The sequence below is a fragment of the Molossus molossus genome, unplaced genomic scaffold (genome assembly GCF_014108415.1).
Source record: "Molossus molossus isolate mMolMol1 unplaced genomic scaffold, mMolMol1.p scaffold_m16_p_1, whole genome shotgun sequence".
In the NCBI taxonomy this organism is placed as follows: domain Eukaryota; kingdom Metazoa; phylum Chordata; class Mammalia; order Chiroptera; family Molossidae; genus Molossus; species Molossus molossus.
The window spans coordinates 193,799,796-193,823,562 of record NW_023425344.1 but is presented as its reverse complement, the minus strand read 5'-3'; the positions used below and the strand labels follow the sequence as shown (position 1 = coordinate 193,823,562).

Sequence of the window (23,767 nt, the reverse complement as noted above, 5' to 3'; positions counted from 1 at the left end):
ACTCTCACATCAATGTTTCTCTCTCTAAAAATTAGTTTTTAAAATCTTTAAAAATAAGTAAATACATAAAAACTGCCTATAAATAAAATACCAAGTCCCAGTCATTTTAAAGTGAAATCTACCAAATATTCAAGGAACAAATGATTCCCGTCTTCCAGAAATTAGAAAAAGAGGGAATACTCTGTGGTCATTATAACATATGATAAACTCTTAATATTCTTCCTTTTATGAGTTTCCTAATTCCATCCCCTTGAATATGGGCTGGACCTAATGATGCAATTCTAACAGGGAATCAAAAAGCAGACATGATGGTGTGGGACTTGACAGCAGCAATTTTCAACCCGTGTGCCACAAGAAGCATACTGTTCTGCCACAAGAATTTTTGAAATGTGCAGTCCCTCACTATAGGGGTGGATATCCCTATATCCACTGACCTCTTTTCCCTTAGATTGTCAAATGAAAAAATGACAATAGCCAACTCAACAATAGCTGACCAGTGTGAATGAATCAAAAATATACCTATTTTTGTCAGATCAGCAAAAATCATAATATATTTCTTGATGTGCTGCAGAATTTTAGTAATTAGTTTATGTGTGCCATGAGAGGAAAAAAGGTTGAAAATCGTTGCTTTAGAGAATAGTTCATAAAAGGCACTGCAGCTTCTTCCTCATTCTTGCTGTTTCATTACTCATTCCTGGGAAGCCAGCTATTTGTCATGAGGACACTCAAGCCCATGGTGAGACCTATGGATGAGGAATAGCATGTGAGTGGGCCATCTTGAAGTAGACATGACAGCCCCTGCTGACATCCTCACTGAGACCTCATGAGAAACTAACTAGGCAGATCCCACCCACTAAGCCACTCCCAAGTTTCTGACACACAGAAACTGTTAGATAGCAAACATTTGTTTGTTTAAACCACTAAGTTTTTAGATAATTTATTATACAGCAATAACTAATATGCACTCTTTTTTTTTTTTTTTTTGTTAATCTTTAGCCAAGAGAATTTTTCCACTAATTTTTAAAGAGAGGGAGAGGGGGGAGAGAGAGAGAGAGATGAACATTGATATGTCTTGATTGGCTGACCCTGCAGGACCCCAACCAGGGACAAGGATCGAACCTGCAGCCCAGGCACATGCCCTCAACTGGGGATCGAACCCATGACCCTTTGGTCCACAGGCCAACACTCTAACCACTGAGCAAAACTGCCCAGGGCTACCCCCCCTTATTTTATGGAGCTAGTATAATCTTTTTTATCCTCACCTGAAGACATTTTTCCATTTTTTGTTCAGATAGAGTGGGGAGGGAGAGAGGGAGAGAGAGAAACATTGACGTGAAAGGGAAACATCGAGTGGTCACTACCCACAGGGCCCAACCAGGGCCAGGGACAAACTGCAACCGAGGTACATGCCCTTAGTGGGAACTGAACCCGGGTCTCTCTGGACCGCAGGCCTACGCTCTACTGCTGAGCCAAACTGGCCAGGGCATGGAGCTAGTATAATCTTGACACCCAAACCAGATAGAAGATAAAAATGGCTTTTAATTCTACTATCCCACTCAAACATAGGAATAAGAAAGTCCAAAACAAAAATTAGAAACTTGAAGACAAAAATGTATAAGAAAAGTAATAAATCTTAACCAGCTTTTATTATGAGTGCAAGGTTAGTCCACTAGAAATGACAGAAGACAAATTATTTGATTGTGTGAATTGATGCAGGAAAATAACTTCATAACATTCAGTATCTGTTTATGAGAAAATTTTTTAGCAAACTAGGAATAGCACTTCCTTAACTTGATAAAGGGTACATACCTATTAGTGACAAAGATTTAAAACACCCTTTTAAAATTAAAAACAAAAATGGGTATGCTTCTTATCCCTATATCCACATTTTATTGAGGTTCTTAACACTTTCAGAAATAAAGAAAATAAAATGAGTACAAGGAATAAGTAGAAGGAAGAAACAAACATCATATATTAATAGGTATGATAAACTCAATCTGCATAAAGTTATTGAAATTAAAATAGTCTGGCAAAAGTTATTTGCATTTGTATATACAATGATAATTTTACATAAATATAAAATGTAATTTAAAATTATTCAGTAAAAATAACTTCTGTAAATTTTTAAAATATATATATATTTTTAATTTTTAATTTTTATTTATTTTTTTTGTTACAGATGTTTCTCCTTTTTTTACCCCATTGGCACCCCCTTCTCATCCCCCCCGCCCCATCACCAGCTTTGTTGTCCATGTCCATTGGTTATGCATACATGCATGTAAGTTCTGTGGTTTATCTCTTCCTACCCCCACCATCCCCTCTTCTGAGGGTTGTCAGTCTGTGCCCTACTTCCATGTTTCTGGGTCTACTGTATTCCTCAGACTGTTATGTTCATTATATTCTGTATATAAGTGAGATCATGTGGTATTATTTGTCTTTTTCTGCTTGGTTTGTTTCACTTAGGATAATACTTTCCAGGTCCCTCCATGTCGTCTCAAAGGATAAGAGATCTTTCTTTCTTACAGCTGCATAGTACTCCATTGTGTATATGTACCTCTCCTTTTTTATCCATTTGTCTACTGGTGGACACTTGGGCTGTTTCCAGATCTTAGCTATTGTAAATAGTGCTGCTGTGAACATGGGAGTACATATATTCTTCCTGATTGGTGTTTGAGGCTTCTTAGGGTATATTCCTAGAAGCGCGATCACTGGATCAAATGGAAGTTCAATTTTTAATTTTTTGAGGTAACACCATATTGTTTTCCTTAGTGGCTGCACCAGTCTGCATTCCCACCAGCAGTGTACTAGAGTCCCCTTTTCTCCACACCCTTGCCAACACTTGTTGTTTGATGATTTGTTGATGGCGGCCATTCTGACAGGTGTGAGGTGATACCTCATTGTTGTTTTAATTTGCATCTTGCTGATGATTAGTGATGTTGAACATTTCTTCATGTGTCCCTTGGCCATTTGTATGTCCTGTTTGGAGAGGTGTCTATTCAGCTCCTCTGCCCATTTTTTAATTGGGTTCTTTGTCTTCCTTTTGTTGAGTTGTATGAGTACTCTATATATTTTGGAAATTAACCCTTTATCTGATGTATCATTGGCAATGATGTTCTCCCATACAATGGGTTGCCTTTCCATTTTAATGATTGTGTCTTTTGCTGTGCAGAAACCTTTTAGTTTGATGTAGTCCCATGTGTTTATTTTTTCCTTTGTTTCTGTTGCCTTAAGTGATGTATTCAGTGAAAATTCTGCTGAATATGATGTCTGAAATTTTGTTGCCTACATTTTATTCTAGGATTTTATGGATTCATAGGTCACATATAAGTCTTTTATCCATTTTGAGTGTATTCTTGTGTATGGTGTAAGTTGATGATCTAGTTTCTATTTTTTTGCATGTAGCTATTCAATTTTCCCAACACCATTTATTAAAGTGGCTGTCTTTACTCCTTTGTATGCTCTTGCCTCCTTTGTCAAATATTAATTGAGCATAATTCCTTGGGTCCATTTCTGGGTTCTCTGTTCTGTTCCACTGGTCTATATGCCTGTTCTTGTGCCAATACCAGGCTGTTTTGATTACAGTGGCTTTGTAGTATAACTTGATATCTGGTATTGTGATCCCACCTACTTTGTCCTTTTTTAAGTTTGCTGTGGCTATTTGGCGTCTTTTTTGGTTCCATATGAACTTTAGAAGTATTTGTTCTAGTTCTGTGAAATATGTCATTGGTATTTGATGGGGATTGCACTGAATCTATAGATTGCTTTGTGTAATATGGACATTTTAATGATGTTAATTCTTCCGATCCATGAACTAGGTATGTGCTTCCACTTTTTTATATCTTCCTCTATTTCTTTTTCAATGTCCTATAGTTCTCTGCAAATAGGTCCTTTACTTGTTTGGTTAAGTTTATTCCTAGGTATCTTAATTATTTTGTCGCGATAGTAAATGGGATTGATTTTTTTCAGTTTCTCTTTCTGTGAGTTCATCATTGGTGTATACGAATGCTGTCAATTTCTTGACGTTAATTTTGTATCCTGCTACTTTGCCAAATGCATTTATTAAGTCTAGTAGATTTTTGATGGAGTCTTTAGGGTTTTCTATGTATAATATCATGTCATCTGCAAATAATGACAGCTTTTATTTTTTCTTCATGTCTGATTGCTGTGGCTAAGACTTCCAGTACTATGTTAAATAAGAGTGGCGAAAGTGGACATCCCTGTCTTATTCCTGTTCTTAAGGGAAATGTTTTTAGTTTCTGCCCATTGAGTATGATGTTGGCTGTAGGTCTTTCATATATGGCCTTTATTATGTCGAGATATGATCCCTCTGTTCCCACATTGCTGAGCGTTTTTATCGGAAATAGATGCTGGATTTTGTCGAATGCTTTTTCAGCGTCTATTGATATGATCATGTGGTTTTTATTCTTCATTTTGTTTATGTGGTGTATCACATTTATTGATTTGTGAATAGTGTACCAGCCTTGCATCCCTAGAATGAATCCCACTTGGTCATGGTGAATAATTTTTTTGATGTATTGCTTGATCCGATTTGCTAGTATTTTGTTCAGGATTTTGGCGTCTATGTTCATCAGGGATATTGACCTGTAGTTTTCTTTCTTTGTAGTGTCTTTTTCTGGTTTTGGAATTAGAATTATGCTGGCCTCATAGAACGAATTTGGAAGTCTTCCTGCTTCTTGAATTTTTTGAAATAGTTTGAGGAGAATGGGTGTTAGTTATTTTTTGAATGTCTGGTAAAACTCCCCCGTGAAGCCATCTGGGCCTAGGCTTTTGTTTGCTAGGAGAGTCTTGATTACCTCTTCAATTTCCTTAGTTGTTATTGGTCTGTTCAATATCTATCTCTTCCTGGTCCAGTTTTGGGAGCCTGTGTGTTTCTAGAAATTTGTCCATTTTGCTTAGATTGTCGAATTTGTTGCCATATAGTTGTTCATAGTCGCTGTTAATGATCTTTTGTATTTCTGTGGTGTCAGTTGTTACTTTTCCTCTTTCATTTCTGATTTTGTGTATTTGGGTTCTCTCTCTTTGTTTTTGGTGAGTCTAGCTAAGGGTCCATCGATCTTGTTTATCTTTTTGAAAAACCAGCTCTTTGTTTCATTGATCCTTTGAATTGTTTTTTTGTTCTTTATGTCATTTATTTCCAAAAATATTTTTTATTGATTTGAAAGAAAGAAATTGATTCCCTGTTCCACTTATTTATGCATTTATTGGTTGTTTCTTGGATGTGCCCTGACCAGAGAGCAAGCCCACAACCTTGGTTTATCAGGATGATTCTCTAACCAACTCTGCTACTGGCTAGAGCTTATAAGTAAATCTTAAATAGAGATGTGCAAGCCTTTATTTTAGAAGATTGTAGGACCTTACTGAAAGATTTAAAATAATTTAAACCTAAATAAATGGAGAAACATTCCATGTTTGTTGATGTAAAGACTACCATAAAGAATTTTAAATAAACCAAAGAAGTTAAATACTTTTTTGCATAGACCGTGGACATAGTGTGGTGAAGGCCTGGGTTGGGGGGTAGAGGCTAGGTGGAGGGGTGCAGAGAGGGGGAAGCGGGACATCTGTAATACTACCAACAATAAATTTTTTTTTTTTTTAATTTTTTTATCCTCACCCGAGGACATTTTTCCATCTTTTGTACGAGAGAGAGTAAGAAAGAGAGAGAGAGAAACATCGACGTGAAAGGGACACATTGAGTGGCTGCCAGCCACACGACCAACCAGGGCCGGGGACAAACTGCAACTGAAGTACGTGCCCTTAGCGGAAACCGAGCCCGGGTCTCTCCGGACCGCAGGCCGACGCTCTAATTGCTGAGCCAAACCGGCCAGGGCTAAAATATTTTTTTTTTAAAAAGAATTTTAAATTTCTTAACAAGAAGGTCTACAGAGTCAATGCACTTTTAATCAAAATAATGTTTTTTATTATACCACACAATCTGATTTTAAGCTTTTTATGGAAGAGAAACTGGCCTAGAATAGCCAAGGTATTCTTATAAGAAGAAGGACAAAGTTAAAAAACTGGCAATGCCAAATGCCAAAACTAATTACAGTCATGACTACAGTATTAATGGCACAATTGCTCCAGTTTCTTCATATATTTACAAACACTTGTTTGTTTGTTTTTTTATGGTAGCCTTTCTAATGACTTAAGGTGGTATCTCAATTTTTAATCTAGAAACATCCAGTTGCTCCAGCACCATTTTCTTTTTGTGAACTGTTCTCTTAAACGTTTGGTAGAATTCTTTAGCATTTCTGGGCATTTATATTTAATTTGTTTTCTTTTTTTTATTTTTTTATCCTCACCCGAGGATAGAGCGGGAGGGAGAGAGAAAGGGGGAGAGAGAGAGAGAGAGAGAGAGAGAGAGAGAGAAACATTGATGTGAGAGAGACACATTGACTGGTTGCCACCCACATGACCCCAACCAGGTCTAGAGACAGACTGCAATCGAGGTACGTGCCCTTAGCGGAAACAAAACCGGGGCCTCTCTGGTTTGCAGGCCGACACTCTAACCGCTGAGCCAAACTGGCCAGGGCTTAATTCTAAAGTTTTCTTTATCTTATGTCAACATAATGAAAGTGGAAGGATATCACAAACTGAGAAGATAGTTGCAACACAACTGAAAGAATGTTAGTATTTGAAATATATAAAGAAATATGGAAGATTATTAAGAAAAAGAAACGAGCAAATACATTTGGGCAAAAGCATAATCAGACATATCATAAAAAGGAAACATGGTAACAAATATGTGTAAAACATATAAAGCAGCACTAGAAGTTGGTTAGTGCTCAGGGAAAGACAAATCAAGAGAACCTTTTCATACCTCTCAGATGGGCAAAAATCGAATGTATCCTGCTACTGGCAGTTATTACATAACTATCTTTCCTGAATACTTTGTTAAGTGTTACCTTCATTTTATGTTTTCTCTCCTTTGATCATTTAGGGGGAGCATTTAATTCAGGTTAGGGATTTGGAAAGATCAGAGATTACTTTTTGGTATGTGTTCTTTGTTTTACCAATGATAGCCTCCTTCCACAAGCCATGGAAAAACCTCCCTCCTTTGGGGAAATAACTTTTTGTACTCGTATTGTTTTAATGATACTCTTACAGGTTTTTCAGCCCTTTTGTTTTTGCACCATAGCTGTTTTAGATGTTTCTATGTACATTAATTATTCTCGTTGCTTGGTTACTTATTTAATTTTGTGCTGTGAAGTTCACTAAGTTTGTAAACATGCCTACTTTTAACTGCAGCAGTTTTAGAATCCAATGAACCACTCCCATTTGATTTTATAAAGTTTCTTTTTTGGTCTGTAGGAGTATAGGGCAAAAATAAGATGTTTTGGTAGGGTTTTAATTAATTTTTATTTCATAGCTATTATTTGAATGTAGGAGCAGGGTGGGTATTGCATCTCTAAAGACAGACTTTTTTATATTTGACCAAATTAAAAAGCTGTCCCTGATCATTTAGTCCTTAGAATTTGTGTTAGAATGTTAATAATTTGACCCTCAAAGCTAGTCGAGCAATATATTTTTTTCTTACCATCCTTACCAGTACTTGAGCATTGATTCTCCCTGGGGTTATGGGAGTGGTCTTACCTATATTTCTAGATCATTATTTTCCAACTTGGGATACTAGTTCCTTAAAATGATCTGTGAAAACAGTTTCTGTATTAAATTAGTTGGGAAATGCTGCATACTATAGTCCTTTTTCTAACCCACTCTAAAATGGACATAGTACATGATAGCACATTAAGGTCTATAAATTGTTAAGTGTTATAGGGAAAGGGGAGCCTAGAATATGTTTAATTTCATTGAACTCCACGGTTCCTAAATTTACTTGAATGTTGACTACCTTTCCCATGGGATACCTATTTATATTGGGAGGAACAATCCTCACAAAATGAGCTCTAGTCACTAATGTATATATACATACTAACTTTGCAGTTCTCTGTTCCAGATAGTCTTAGGTTCCATATGTTCCAGAAAGCTGGCTTCTAACATTTTTATACTCCTTTATACTTGACAGCTGTCTCTGTGTTATAATATATAATCCCTTACTGACTACAACATATAAATGCTTTATCATTTTTGCCTGTGATTCTTGGCTTTAAGTGAAGGACACTAGGATATTAGCTTAGTGATGTTTTGTGGGTGGAGGGGAGGGAGATACCAATGTACTGATCTAGTGACATCTAGAAAGGACTTTCTCTGCTTGTAATATGATTGAAGGCAGTCAGTTTTATATACTTATAAAAGACTAAGTCCTATAATTAGAGAATAACAGATAACCTGTTTTATCTCTGCATGCTTACCTCTGAATCAGTTGTAAAACTTTCTTACTTTCTTTTAAGTGTAACCCATGAGACGTGCTGTGCCATGGATCTACATTGTCGTACACTAGCCACTAGCTACTTGTGATTGTGGCTAAATCATACTGAAATGTGTGGTTAAGTGAAAAGTACATACTGGATTTCAAAGATTTAGTATGAAAAAAGGTTCTAAAATATTTCATTGTTATATTGATTACATAGGAAAGTGGTAATATTTTTGATGTACTGATAAAATATTTTATTACAGTTAACTTAATTATTTTTTACTACTTAATGTGACTACTAGATAATTTAAGATTACTTATGTGGCTATATTTTTTTTGGACAGTGAGACTATAGATACTTTTCTCATAAACTGACAGTTTTCGGAGACTGAACCTCATTATTTAGGTTTTTGAAAAGGCTTCTTCCCCAGGGAAGATCTCTGTTTTGGCCTAAGATCAAATGATCCTTTATCCTATAAGTGTCTTTGAAGTATCCCAACAAGAGATTACTACCAGATCTTCCTGTGTGGGATTATACTCTAGGTACAGAAAGAAAGATGAAAAATCTAGACTTTTCAAACTATGTCATTAATAAATTATTTTACCTATTTCCCTTGATAACTATTCTACCTTCAAAATATGTCAGTCTTGGTATCTTCCTCTCTAAAGCATCATTTGAACTTGAAGTATTCTTTGATCTCCTAAGGTAGCCTTCTATTTTATAGATTGGAACAACATTTTTAGATTAGGCTCTCTGCTTTTGATTCTTTTAGAGCTTTGGGGAGATAATTTTAATATTAACAAAGACATTGGTTTTCATGTTGTCGCCTTATATTATGACAAAAGTCCTATGATTCTTTTTTTTTTTTTTTTTTTTGGTTTTTTTTCTTTATTGACGTTAGAGAGAGAGGAAGGGAGAGGGAGAGAGAGACAGAGACATCAATGAGAGAGAACATGGATTGGCCACCTCCTGCATGCCCCCCACTGGGGATTTGGCCCACAACCTGGGCATGTGCCCTGACCAGGAATCGAAGCAGTAACTTCTTGGTGCATGGGTCAATGCTCAGCCACTGAGCCACACCGGCCAGGCAGTCCTATGATTCTTGATTAAACAGAGGACAACAAGACATCAAAACCTTTGGTGGCTTTCGTTTTTGTTGTTGTTTTGGAACAGATATTGGGATACTAACCTTCCCTATATTGTCCAAATAAAATCCAGAAAAAAGTAGTAACTCAGGTCTCAAGAGTAAAGACAGTATACACAAGGATCATTTCAACTTTGAATTATTCTTGTAGCAGTTTACATGAGACATTAACATAGTTTCCAGTCTGCACATCAAGCATCATTGCCTGAGTCTGCCATCTTTTTTATTGTTGTTAATCCTCACTCAAGGATATTTTTCCATTGACTTTCTAGTTAGAGTGGAAGGGAGGGGGTGGTAAGAAACATCGATTGGTTGCCTCCTGCATGACCCTGACTGGGGCCTGGCATTGAACCACCAACCCAGGTATGTGCCCTTGACCAGGAATTGAACCCACGACCCTTTCATCCACAGGATGATGCTCTAACCGTTGAGCCATACTGGCCAGGGCTGAATCTGCCATCTTAGAGGAAATTTCATTTTAACTTTGGTCCTCTACAGCCATTCCTACTTTGGTTTCCTTCCTTTAGAATCTCAGGTAAGAGTCCAATAATAAACACAATAGGTTGATTTGACACTTTTCAGTTTAAAAAGACAACATATTTCGTTGTAAGTATATTGATGATTTATAGGTACATCCAAACAATATGAGGTAACTTACCTTTATTTCCCACAGGGTTTTTTTTTTGGGGGGGGGGTTGTTTTTATTTATTTATTTTTTATCCTCACCCGAGGACATTTTTCAATATTTTGTTCAGATAGAGTGGGAGGGAGGGAGGAAGGGAGAGAGAGAAACATTAACGTGAAAGGGACACATTGAGTGGCTGCCACCCACATGACCAACCAGGGCCAGGGACAAAGGTATGAGCCACAACCGAGGTGTGAGCTCTTAGCAGGAACCAAACCCGGGTCTCTCTGGACTGCAGGCTGACGCTCTAACCGCTGAGCCAAACTGGCCAAGGCCCTACCCCATTTTTTATTTCATTATTTTTATGAGCATTTTTACCTGTGCTATGTACCAGGTAAATCTTCCTGTATTAGGAACCTCAGGGTGCCTCTGCAGATTAGGACTAGAAGGCATTGAAGGCCAACAAAGAGTGCATGACTTGGGGACTAGCCAAAACCTTTATCTTGCTCCCTTACTGGCAATACTTAATGTTTTTTGGAGAAGGAAGTTCCAAAATAATGAGACCAGGGCACAATTTTTTTTTCTTAATTAAAAACTCAGTGTAAAATAGTGGCATTAGTGTTGAGTATAAAAGTAGACTTGTTACTAGATAATCGGCCAAAGAAAAATCTATGTATGACTTTGCACAAGTCATTTAACCTTTTTGATTCTCAGCTTCCTTACTGTAAATGAAAGGGTTAGACTAGATTTAGTTTCAGTTAACATTTACTAAGAATCTGCTACTTCCTTGTTATTGCCCTAAGGCCATTTATATAAACCACCTTGTTTAATTTTCACAGAAACGTTGGAGCACGTGTCACATACTTGAAGAAGGAAATAGTTAATCTAAGTAACATGCATATAGCTAGTGGCAAGATTGGAATTCTTTTCTTTTTCTTGCTATATATACCATGGTGTTTCTTACTAGATAAATTTGTTTGAAGGGTTCTTTTTAACTTTCAAAAGTTTGTATGAGAAAATACCTTCCTCGTATTTGAATGCAAATTTGAATCTTATTGACTCTCTGAATTTTTATTACCAACCTGAAAAATCTGTTTGCGTTGAAAAAAGAAAAACTGGGGAAGTAGATTGAGACTAAAGAGAACAGCTAAATTTGTTTAGTACCCTGCCTCCCCAAAGTACAGATTTTCACAGTCCTTTTAGAGCAGATTCTAATGGTAAGATTCAGCATTTGGAGCAACCAACAATCATATAATGAAAGATACCTATCTGTGAAAGAACAGAAAAAAAAAAAAGGAAAAACAGCTCAAAGTTTTTTATAAAAAGGTGTCATTATAGTCTAAACTCCCTAATACTACTAACATTCTTTCAGTATCACGCAGTGGCTGATTTGTAAACATTGATTAACAGTAAGTCAGTAGACATTGGTTACAGTGGGTGAATTCGTAAGTCTTAGTTTTCTATATAGTCTTATAGAGTTTCAGTCCTTCATGTTTTTAGTCAACATCAGAAGGTTTTTAGATCTCAAACTAGTCTCTTAGCTGTAGGACCTACATGGTTGATGTGCTTTTTCTTTTGAAATGGACCTGCTAAGAACTACCCTCTTTCTCAACTTTTTATTTTGAAAAATTTAAATTATATACAAAACGGGAGAAAATATAGTGAACCCTCATGTCCTTATTATTCAGCTTCAACAACTAGTCTCTAAGCTAATCTATATAACCGCCCCCCCTGATTATTTTGAAGGAAATCCCAGACATCATATGATTTCATATGTAAACAGTTATATGATTAACCGTTAAAAAAAATCAGAGGAATTCCTTAGTATCAGCAAGCATACTGTCAGGGAGAGAGAGAGGGAAACATTGTTGTTCCTCTTATTTATGTATTCATTAATTGATTCTGTATGTGCCCTGACCAGGGATTGAACCCACAACCTTTTTGGCGTTTCAGGATGATGCTTTAACTAACTGAGCTACCCAGCCAGGGTACTTGCAGTTTTTTAATGGTTGAATAAACTGGATCATTTATTCTCTGGAGTTTCTACCATCTGGGTTTTATTGATTTCATATCTTTTCTTCCCCTCTATTTCCTACATATTGGTAGTTAGATGTAGATGTGGTTCAGTATGTAGACATGGTTCAGTATTTCAGCAAGAATACTTCATAGGTTGTTGTTATGTATGCCAGGATGCTAAGTGCCCTTTTACTCTTCTGTAACATACTTCCTCTACTATACTGACAACCATGATGTTGCTCTAGGGAGCTATTTTTCTGTTGAGGGACACTGAGGCAAAAGTCATTCTAGGTCCCACTCTTCTTTTCCTTTGTTTTCTGTTGTGCGTCCCCATACCCCCACAGTTTGACTTTCAGGTTAGAGATTGTTGGAAGAGACTATCTACCCACCTGTTACATGTTCCTAGATTATTTAGTTAAGGACATAGAAGTTAGATGGCCAGTCTGAATAGTAGTAAATGCAGCATCTTTTTAAACAACTTTTTTGATTATTCTGCATTTCTGATGGTGCATGTAGCATCTTTCCTGCAGGGAAAATTCAGCTAGAGTTGCTATATCAAATTCTTGATATATCTTGGCTCTTTATACCTAGGCTTTTGTGAATATTCTGCAGAAACTTAACATAATAATCAAGTGATACTTGCAAAAAAAGTCACAGTTTTCTGGATTTGTGAACTAATTCAGCACCAGCAAGGTCATATTCTTTTTTTTTTTTATCCTCACCCGAGGACATTTTTCCATTTTTGTTCTGATAGAGTGGGAGGGAGAGAGAGAGAAACATTGACATAAAAGGGACACATTGAGTGGCTGCCTCCTGCACAACCCCAACTGGGGCTGGGGACAAACTACAATCGAGGTATGTGCCCTTAGCGGGAACCGAACCTGGGTCTCTCTGGACTGCAGGCCAACGCTCCTCCAACCGCTGGGCCAAACCGGCCAAGGTTAGGTCATATTCTTATCCTGGGAGAGAGAAAGCAGACTCAGTACCTGATTGTACATGAACAATATCTTTGCCTCCAGCATTACAGAGTTCTGGAAAGCCTATCTTTTGGTCTTTCCCTTGAATCTGATTAATAACCTTTGTCTTGTATGGCTCTGAAACTTAATTTGCATCAAGGACCATAATCCAAATACTTTTTCCCACACTCCAGTTTCTACCTTGACTCCCCTCTGTTCTCTTCCCTCTGTTCCTCCATTTATTGCTCACAGATTTCATTGCCTAATGCACACTAGAAAAAGTGCTAGGCGTAGGAAACAGATCAACAAGACATGCAAGGAAAAGTAAGGATTTCTGGCACCTTTAGTTATCTATGTGAAAAAGGAAAAAACCCCACATCACGCAGAATCTAGGGAAATTCAACCTCAGATGTGAAAAGTGCACATTTAGAAGAAAATAAATCTCTTTGTGACCTCATGATAAGGATTTTTAAAAACAAGACACCAAAACACTTTCATGAAGAAAAATGTTAGTAACTTTATTAAAATAGAAGCTTTCTGTAACAGTGAACAGCATGAAAAGAAAAACAAGTTTGCAGATGAGGAGAAATTTGTAATTTTAATAATTGGCAAATAATTAGTATTCAGAGTGTAAAGAAGACTCCTAGAAGTAAATAAAATAATAGTAATAATAATTTTAAAAGGTCACAACCAAGTTAGAAAAATGAGTAAAGATATGAGTAGCCAGTTTATAAAGAAAATTTAGTGGTTAATAAACATGTAAAAATGTTCACTGAATATTTCATATTAAAACAAAATATTTCACATGCATCAGATTGGCAAATGGCAAAAGTCTGTCATTACCAAGTTTTGGAGAGAATAGAAAAAAATCATTCTCATACACAATTGATGGAGTATATACTTTGAAAAGCAATTCAGCAATAATAGAAAGTTGAAGATCAGCATAGCAGAATCCCACTGCAAGGTATGTGTGTGTGTGTGTGTGTGTGTGTGTGTGTGTGTGTGTATTTGTGTATGTGAGAAAAAATCTTGCAGTGGTGTATAGTAAGATCAATGTGCCAGGTGTTTGTTGCAATATTGTGTATTACAGTATAGAGCTGGAAAGACCATAAGAGTCCTTCAGTGAAATAATGTATAAGTTAAAGGTGGTATGTTCAAACAGTGGAGTACTATGTGTATTATTTGCCAAGGCTGTTCTAACAAAGTACCACAGACAAGGTAGCTTAAACAACAGAAGAGTATTTTCTCACTGTTTTGGAGGCTAGAAATCCAAGATCAAGGTGATGGCAGGGTTGATTCCTTCTGAGGGGCATGAGGGAAGAACCTCTTTCAGGTTGCTCTCCTTGGCTTGTAGATGGCCGTCTCCCTACATCCCTTTACATAATCTTCCCTATGTGTGTCTCTATGTCCACATTTCCCTTTTTATATAAGCACACCAGTCATATTCGATTAGAGCCTACTAAAATGACTGATTCATTCATTTTGACTTGGTTGCCTTTGTAAAGATCCCGTCTCCAAATAAGGTCACATTCTGAGGTACTGAGGATTAGGACTTCAGCGTGTGAATTTGGGGGTGGGAAGTACACCATTCAACACACAATTCTATGTTACAGTTAAAATGGGTAAAATAGTACAAATCAAAATAGATAAGCTTCTTCTAATGCCTATTAAGTAAAAGAAAAAAATGCAATGATATATGTATCATAACTCCATGTCTATAAAGTAAACAAAACTGCTTTATATTGCTCATGGATATACTCAGCATTTGTAGTAAAAATGTAAACATTCATGGGAATGGTAACAGCAGCTTCTGGATAGTGATCACCATGGAGAAGAGTGAAATGAGATTGGAAAATGATCCTTAAGGGCTTCAGTTTTTTTCCATAAAGTTTTTCTTATGGGGGAAAAAAAGACTAAATGTTTACATTTGCTGTATTATTCTTATAACTTTCCTATATACTTGCAACTTTGTTATTTAAAAATAAGAGAAAAGAATAGCTTAGTGACTGGAATAATATCACTAAGAAGTTGAAAATTTAATTTTAATGTTATCAATAATTAAATAGTAGCCAAATGTTACCTGGTAATACAATTAATTTTATTTGAAATTAGTGTTAATGTTCAGAGTGTTTAATGTTAATCATTAAATTGAGTTTTATGGTAAAATTAACAAACACTTCTATCCTATTTGAAAATGACTCATTTGTGGAATATTGAACCTTCATATATGTGACTCAGCACAGTTCTCTACAGTCTCCAGCAGTGGCTCTCATCCCTAGCAGCCACCAGTCTGCTTTCTATCTCTATAGATGGAGATATTCTGGATATTTCATATACAATAAGTGACCCTTTGTGTCTGCCTTCTCTTACCTAGCACAGATTTTTTTAAATGTTCATTCATGTTTTAGCATGTATCAGTACTTTATTCCTTTTTGTGGCTGAATAATATTCCATGGTATGTATAGATATACGTACTACCTTTTGTTTATCCATTTATCCATTGATATACATTTGGATTGTTGCCACCTTTTGGCTCTTGTGTATAAGTGCACCTATGAATAGTTTCATGGGAGTTTTGTTGGAATATCTATTTTCATTTCTTTGGAAATATAAACCTGGGAGTAGACTTGCTGGGTTACATGGTAATTTTATGTTTAACTTTTTGAGGAAACACCAAACTGTTTTTCCACAGCTGCTATATATCATTTAATATTCCCACCAGCAGATTCCAGTTTCCCTACATTATCAGCAACAGATCCGAATTATTATCACTTTTAATTATTTTTAAATTGATTTTTAGAGACACACAAAGAGAGACATTGATTGGTTGCCTCCCACATGTGCCCCAACCAGGGATTGATCCCACAACCTGGGTATGTGCTCTGACCAGGAATTGAACCTGTCACCTTTCTGTGCATGGGATAACACTCCAACCAACTCCAGCCAACTGAGCCACAACGGAGAGGGCAGATCCGAATTATTTTTAAGACAACGTACTAAGTAAATTAATCAAAATGTCCGGTGGGGAATTCAGGGTAGTTTCTGTTTTCTTTTTTATAGTTTTCTGACTATCCTTTTCAGTCTTCATAGAATTAGTCACTATTGTTATAGTTATTTTTTTTAATGTAAAATGTTCTCATTGAGGAGCAAACTAAAAGTAAATGCTTCCCATCTGTTATAGACAAGTACAAGGTAAAAATATGTTTTACTATGATGGACTGTGAGCAGAGTCCTGATCCACAAAAAGGATCTGAGGTCAATAGGTTTTTAACAATTTATTATTTTATGGGAGAGTTTTATTTTTCCTGGCAAGACTGGAATGCAAGAGCTTTTTTACATTTGATATATTACACTGTACCTTCCTTACTTCATATATTTCATGGGTGAAGTCTAGTATCTAGTATTCACAGATCTCTATTTCTGCAACACAAGAACTTTGAATCATATAGGAATTGTGAGTCACTCTGAATTCAGACTTGGGGGCTCCAAATAAATGTGGAAATAGTATTGAACTTTTGGATGGAGGTCAAGGCTAGTGTTGGAAGAGATGAGTGGGAGTGTCTTAGAATGATATTATCTGCATAAACAAATTATTTATAAACAATTTGTTGAAATAGGCAGGGAGACAGATTATGAAATGTTCCTAGCAACAAAGTCTCTAAATGTTCTTTTAGGCATACTGTTACTTACAATTTATTATGTGCTATGTATATTTGGCCCAAGACTGCTAATTTATTTAATTGTATCATGTTTAACTCTGAAGAAAGGGAAATATTAGGTGGTGTTTTTATGTAGTGTTTCTGTGAGGTAAAGTAGGCTTAGACTAAATGGTGTTTTTGTTTGTTTCTTTTTTAAACACGTGCTTCCTAAGTTTGCTGTCTCTGTTGTTTAGGCCCACTTAGTACAAGTGTTTTCCCCCAGCTCTTCACTCTATAATTTGATTTAGGGAAACAATATGCTTTCTGAGACTTTATCTCTTTCCCTTAAATTATTTTCTGTTCTCCTTGTCATTGTGTTTCCTACTTTGTGGTGGTCTGACTTGATATGCAAAAGCTTGAACTGAGCCAGGCTAGTGTGGCTCAGTGTTTGAGCGCCATGCACCAAGAGGTCACAGGTTTGATTCCCGGTCAAGGCACATGCTTAGGTTGTGGGCCCGATCCCCAATGCAGCAGGTGACTGGTCAGTGTTCTCTCTCATCAATGTTTCTATCTCCCCTCTCTCTCTAAAATCAATAAAAGAAAAAATATTTTTTTAAAGAAGAAAAAGCTTGAACTGAAAGATTTAGAATGATTAGAATGTTCCATAGACCACAGTAAAATTATGATACAATACTTTTGTTGTTTTTATCTAATACCAAAATACCAAATTGATACTATTTAAAATTTTTACAAAATAATTTTTTTTATTTATTAAAAAAATAAGTTTTTTTTTAATCCTTACCCAAGGATATTTTTCCATTGATTTTTTTTTTTTTCCTCAGATAGAATGGGGGTGGGTATGAGGGAGAGAGAGAGAGAGAGAAAGATCAGTGTGAGAATCACATCGATTGGTTGCCTCCTGTACAACTCTGACCAGGGCCGGGGATTGAACTGCAACTGAGGTACGTGCCCTTGACCGTTTTCGAACCCACAGCCCTTTGGTCTTCAGGCTGCCATTCTAACCGCTGAGCCAAACTGGCCAGGGCCAAAAGTAATAATTTTTTAAAAACCAGTAAGACCAAACATTCAGTGCATATCAAATATGATACCAAAGTTCAGTATATACTATTATTTGAACATAAGTTATTTGTAAATTAAATTAACAAAAATAATTTTCAAAAAGAAAAATGAACTTTTAAACAATGAAATATTAAAATACCAAATATCATCTACCTTTTAAACAGTGCAGTCTGTGCATCAATTGTTTGTTATTGAGTAGTGAGTATATTTTGGTACGTATTTTTCTTGCTGCTGAAAAATTTTCTTAAACTTGGAGTAATGGTGAAAATAGAAGTTAATTCCAAATATACTCCAATATGGTAATCCCATATCTTATTTGATAACTTTGAAATATTTAAATTTAAATTTGTAAATGTTTAATTTGATTTTCATATTTGAAAGGTCTTACAAGATTTGCTAAGAAGAACCACAATTCCCCAACCACTGCCTCATTGCCTATCAGAGAGAAAGCCAAGTGGAATAAATACTTCCTATCCTTTCTTTTGCTCTCTTATCTCCTTGTAGTGACTAATATCCATCAGAGGGGAAGGAAGCCATATAGATACAATGCATAAAGGCCAGCCTCCTTGGTTGTTGCAAAGGGTGGGAAGTAGATTTGGAAGAGCAAACAGCAAATATCTAGCTCAATAGTTTTTAATTTCTAAGACATCACTCGTTAGCTCTCTGAAAGTTCTACACACACACACACACACACACACACACCAATTTTTGTGTTTTACTTTTGTGAGGATTTAAATTTTGTTGCTTCTTCCAAGTAGGGATTTTATGCCCCCTTACCCCCTCTTTTTTTGTTTTTGTTTTATTTTGGTTAATCCTTACCCAAGGATATTTTTCTATTGATTTTTAGATGGAATGGGAAGGAGGGAGAGGGAGAGAGAGAGAGAAACATTGATATGAGAGAGACACATGGATTGGTTGCCTCCCACATGACCCCAACTGGGGCCAAGGATCAAAACTTTAATCCAGGTACGAGCCCTTGACTGAAAACTGAACCTGCAATTTTTTGGTCTACTTGCCGACACACTAACCGCTAGGCCAAACCAGCCAGAGCTCATGCCCCCTTTTTAAAGGGGAATGTTCTGTCTTAATTGTATACTTATCTGCATGTATTTCAGAGATGCACACAAAGCTAATAGGAAGCTCTTTGCAGGTGAATTGGGCTTCTGCTTTCTGATTCAGTAGGTCTGGGGTGAGGGCCACAAATTTTCCTTTCTAACTAGTCTCAGGTAATGCTAGTCCAGTAATTATATTGTAAGACCCACTTTGTTAGGGAATGCTCTTGAGATTCACATCTGTGGAAGGAATAGACAGGAAGAAAGCAGAGAAGAAGTTAAGCTGCAGTGCTAGAGAGTTCTGAAGCTGGAATGACCCATCAGAGTAGTCCCCAGTTTAGACAAAGAGCTGGGTCTTTGAACTCTTCATTGAACAGCCTCTGGATGTGGACTGTCCCTGGAGAAGATGTGATCTTAAGGAGTGAAGATATTTTAGCAGAGGCAATCCCCATACAGGGCTGACAGCTGAGGGCTTTCTGCTGAAAACACTTCCAGCAGCTGGAGGACAATGTCCTTTCCTGAAAAAGGGAAATGGGGCAGTATATTATAGAGACCATACATACTCTTTCCTAAACAGCCATTGTTTCTAAATTTTCTTTCATCAAAGATTAATTTTGCTATTCTAGAACTTCATATAAATAGAATTGTACACAATAAACTTTTCTTGGTATTGTCTTTGGCTCAATATGATATACAGTAGATTTATTAATTTTCTGTGTATTACAGGTGTTTTTTTAATTGCTCAATATTTCATTCTATGAATATACCACATTTTTATCTATTTATATATTGACTGCCATTGGATTGTTTCTAGTTTTGGACTAAAGATTTTGTCAGCATTATTATACAAGTCTGTTTTGGGGACACAGTGTCATTTCTTTTGCATATATATATATAGAAATAGAATTGCTGTATTATAAGGTAGGTTTATATTTACTAATTTTTTTTTATTGATGTTGAGAGAGAGAAACATTGATTTGTTGTTCCACTTATTTATGCATTCATTGGTTATTCTTGTATGTACCCTGATCAGGGATTGAAGCCACAACCTTGGCATATTGGAACAAGGCACTAACCAATTAAGCTACCCGGCCAGGCCCTAATTACTAAGTTTTTCCAAAGTTTTACCATTTAAATTTCCACCAGAAATGTATAACAGTGGTGGTTGCTCCAAATTCTTGTTAATTTTTTTTGTTTTTGTTTTTGAATTTTAGCCATCCTATTGAGTATATAATAGTATATCATTATGATTTTGACTTACATTTCTTTGATGACTAATGATGTTGAACATCTTTTCATGTGCTTATTGGACAAATGTACACCCTCTCTTTGTGAATTATCTATTCCTGGACATTTGTGTATACTTTTGTTATGAATTATCTATTCCAGTTGTTTGCTCATTTAGTAATGGAGTTACCTGTCTTTGTTAATTGAGTTGTGTCAACCAATGGTCATTGACATCAATTCAATACCAACAGGAGCCCCCAGCGTGGGGTGTGATGAAGAAGGAAACTTCATTCAGTGTGATATAGCACGTCTGGTGAGAACAGCTCAGTCATGTTACAACTCAATTATGAAGCAGCAGGCTGTGAAACAGCATGGTGGTGAGGAAGCTTTGGGGCCAGGCCCCTCTCTGACTTGACAGCTCTGCTCTGTGCTGGTCTGCTTTGTTCTGCCTGCTCTTCTCCACTCTGGTCCTTCCAGATACCTTTGGAGTTTAGTTTCTGTGTTTCAGCTCCAGCTACATAAATGCAGCCTTCAGTGGAAAGGGAAAGTGTGCTGCTCCCTGAGCCAGAGGGGAGCTGACTTATATAGACAGAGGTCTCCACCCCTAGTGCCTGGTTGGTCTGTCCTCATGAAAGAGGACTCCAAATCCTTGCAGTATGATTAGCCCAGAAAGCACTGTCCTGATTGGTCAGAATAGAACCTCTTTGATTCGTTGGTGAATACATTGATGGAGAATATAACTATGTAGCTCTGATTGGACGGGGAAAGCCTCGGTTCTGTTGAAATACTAGTCTAGGAATTTTATAAGGACTGGCTCAGGTAGCAGGAACACAGTGTGGAAGGCAGGCAGCTTAGTGCATGCTTCTCCCTGAAGTGTGGCTTGTATGAGAAGCCCCTCTTTAGAAAGGGCTGCTAAGCTCTGCTTTTAAATTTGAGCCCAGTTAGCCACCAGGAGTCCTTATTGGTAGATTATCTTCTTAGGATCCACAGTTGTAGGAATTCATTATATTTTCTGGGTATAAGTCTTATATCAGATATGTATTTTGCAAATATTTTCTTGCAGTTGGTGGCTTATTTTCTTATGATGTCTTGAAAAGTAGAACTTGATTTTCATTTTGATGGAGGCTTATTTATTTTTCTTAAATGGTATTGCTTCTGTACCCTAAGATGCTTTTGTATATTCTCAGGTCATGATATTCTCCTAAGAGTTCTTCTAAGCTCTTTATAGTTTAAACTCTTAGGGTTAATTTTATGATCCAATTCAAAACTTTCTGTAGAAGGAGGTATATTCATCTGTTTATAGGTAGATATGTCCAGATAGTCCATCAGCCTTTGTTGAAAGGAGTTTTCTGTACATCCTGACCTGCTTTGGTATCTCTTTTGCAGAAGTCAGCTGTCATTCATATCACCTTTTTACTGTATATGTATAGTGTCACTTTACTCTGGCTGCCTTAAGATTTGCTTTTCATCTTTGTGTTTTCATCCCTTTAACTGTGATGCAACTTTGTATGGTTTTCTTTATAATTATCCTGTTTGGAGTTTGCTAAGCTTTTTGGATATGTAAGTTTGTATTTCATGGGAAATTTTGGCCATGTAAGATGTATTGATTTATTTTCAATTTAGTGACCTTTTTATTTTTCTGCTGTATCTGATTTGCTGTTAAGGTAACTCGATGTATTTTTTTTCATTTCAGATATACTTTTTAGTTCTAGAATTTCCATTTGTTTTTGTTTTTTTCATAGCTTCCATTTCTCAGCTGAGATTTTTTACTGTGTATACGTTTAACATGATTTTATTTTCCTTTAAATACGTGAACATATTTATAATACCTCCTTTGAAGTCCTTTTCTGCTAATTCTGACAGCTAGATCATTTAGAATTTGGTTTCTATGAGCTGTTTTTTGTTTGTTTGTTTTTGTTTTTCTTAACTCTGGGTTCTTTTTTTCTGTTTCTTCATTCTGGTAGATTTTGCTTGTGTAATGAGCATTGTGGGAAATATATTGTACTCTTTGGATTCTGTTATTTTTTCTGATGGGTGTTGTTTGTTGTTGTTGTTGTTGTTCTGGTAGACAGTTAACATGGCTGGATTCAAACTCCCAACATTGTCTCTCCTGAGATAGGCAGCAGCAGAAGGCTCAACTCAGATCTTTCCACCTTCCTGCTGTTGCTTTTTGCTGAAAACCTCAGAGTCTTCTGCACACGAAGGTCATTCAAATATTTGGACATAGTTTATACAAAAATTTTGTGGCACCTTCCTTTCTGGGATTTCATCTTTCACTCTGACAGCCCCACACTTTGTCCTCTGGCTCCTCTGCTGGGAAGGCAGCTGGTTTCTGCTTCGATGCTGAGTGATTATTGCTGTGTGGGCAGATAAGTGCTCACAGAAACAGCCTTATATGCAAAGTGTAGTTCTTTTCTTTTAAGGATGAGTTCTCTCCATTTGCTACCTGCTTTTGGTCACTCTCTTTCATCTTGTGTTCATTTTTATTTTGTCCACAATACGTAATGGTTACATGTGGGAAAATTACCCCAGTGTAACTTAACCATGTCATTTTCCAAAGCAGAACATTACAGTATTAAAACATTATTTTATTTTGAGTCAGTCAAAGCATCCAGTATTCAAGGAATGTTTTAGGAAATTATAAAATACCAACCTGCCCTGGCCAGTTTGGCTCAGCGGTTAGAGTGTTGGCCTGTGGACCAGAGAGATCTGGGTTCGGTTTCCACTAAGGGTATGTACCTCGGTTGCAGTTTGTCCCCGGTCCCGGTTGGGGTGGTGTGGGTGGCAGTCACTTGATGTGTCTCTCTCAAGTTGATGTTTCTCTCCCCCTCCCCCCCGCCTCTATCTGAAGATAAATGCAGAAATGTCCTCTGGTGAAGATAAAAAAAAAATCACCAACTAAATGGAATATTACATCATATTAAAATTTTAAAACAAAATTTGGAATAAAACAGTGATGTCAGCTATCACTACTACTCTTCACCATTAGACTAGGGATTTTAGCCAAAGTAATTAGATAAGAAAAGGGGGTGGGGGAAGTGGTATAAAAATTGGAAAGGAAGAGAAATGTTTTCATTAATGTGTAAGTGAAATTATTACCTACAATAGAGTCTACATACTATTAGAACTAATAAGAGTTTAGGAAGACTGCTGGATATAAAGTTAGCATAGAAAATTAATAGTTTTTGTGCACATCAGCAATAAATAGTTTGAGTTATAATAAAAAAGTACAATTCACAATACCATTTATAAGCTACCTAGGACCTTTTCCAACAAAGGGTAAAGAGAAAATCACAAGACTTTTAAGGTTAGACAAAAATAAATCTAATTATTAATCAACTTCCCCAGTTCCATCTATAACATTAGTACAGTTCAAAAAAATTTTAGCAGGACATTTATGGAATTGGAACTGAAAAACTCACCTGGAAAATTAAAGCTCCAAGAATTATCAAGACTGTTCTTAAAATGGGCAAGGAGGGTCATGCAAGCAAATAACTAGGCCTAATTTTTAAAGCACTAAAAAAATCCAACTGTCATGTTGGCTTGGGGATAGACAAGTAGATTAATAATTAAAAAAAAAAGCCAGAGACACATTCCAGTATATATGGAAACTTGGCATAATATAATAGAGTAGGGAACAATTGGCTTATCAGGTAGGGGGAAACACACACACACACAACACACACACACACACACACA

At 36.5% G+C, this 23,767-nt stretch overlaps 1 protein-coding gene across 3 annotated transcripts in view; it reads left to right on the top strand.

The window, feature by feature from the left end:
- Positions 1-23,767, top strand: part of RFX7 (regulatory factor X7) — a 129,376-nt gene that overhangs the window by 37,603 nt on the left and 68,006 nt on the right. Inside the window, exon 1 of one of the 3 annotated variants that reach the window (XM_036262898.1) lies at positions 2,237-2,278. The exons of 1 other annotated variant lie outside the window; for it this stretch is intronic. In XM_036262898.1, coding sequence (XP_036118791.1) covers positions 2,265-2,278 — 14 coding nt within the window. In that variant the 5' untranslated portion in view covers positions 2,237-2,264. Of the gene's footprint in view, positions 1-2,236; positions 2,279-9,911; positions 10,010-23,767 lie in introns of those variants that run through there. One more of the 3 variants, XM_036262907.1, reaches the window with a different exon arrangement.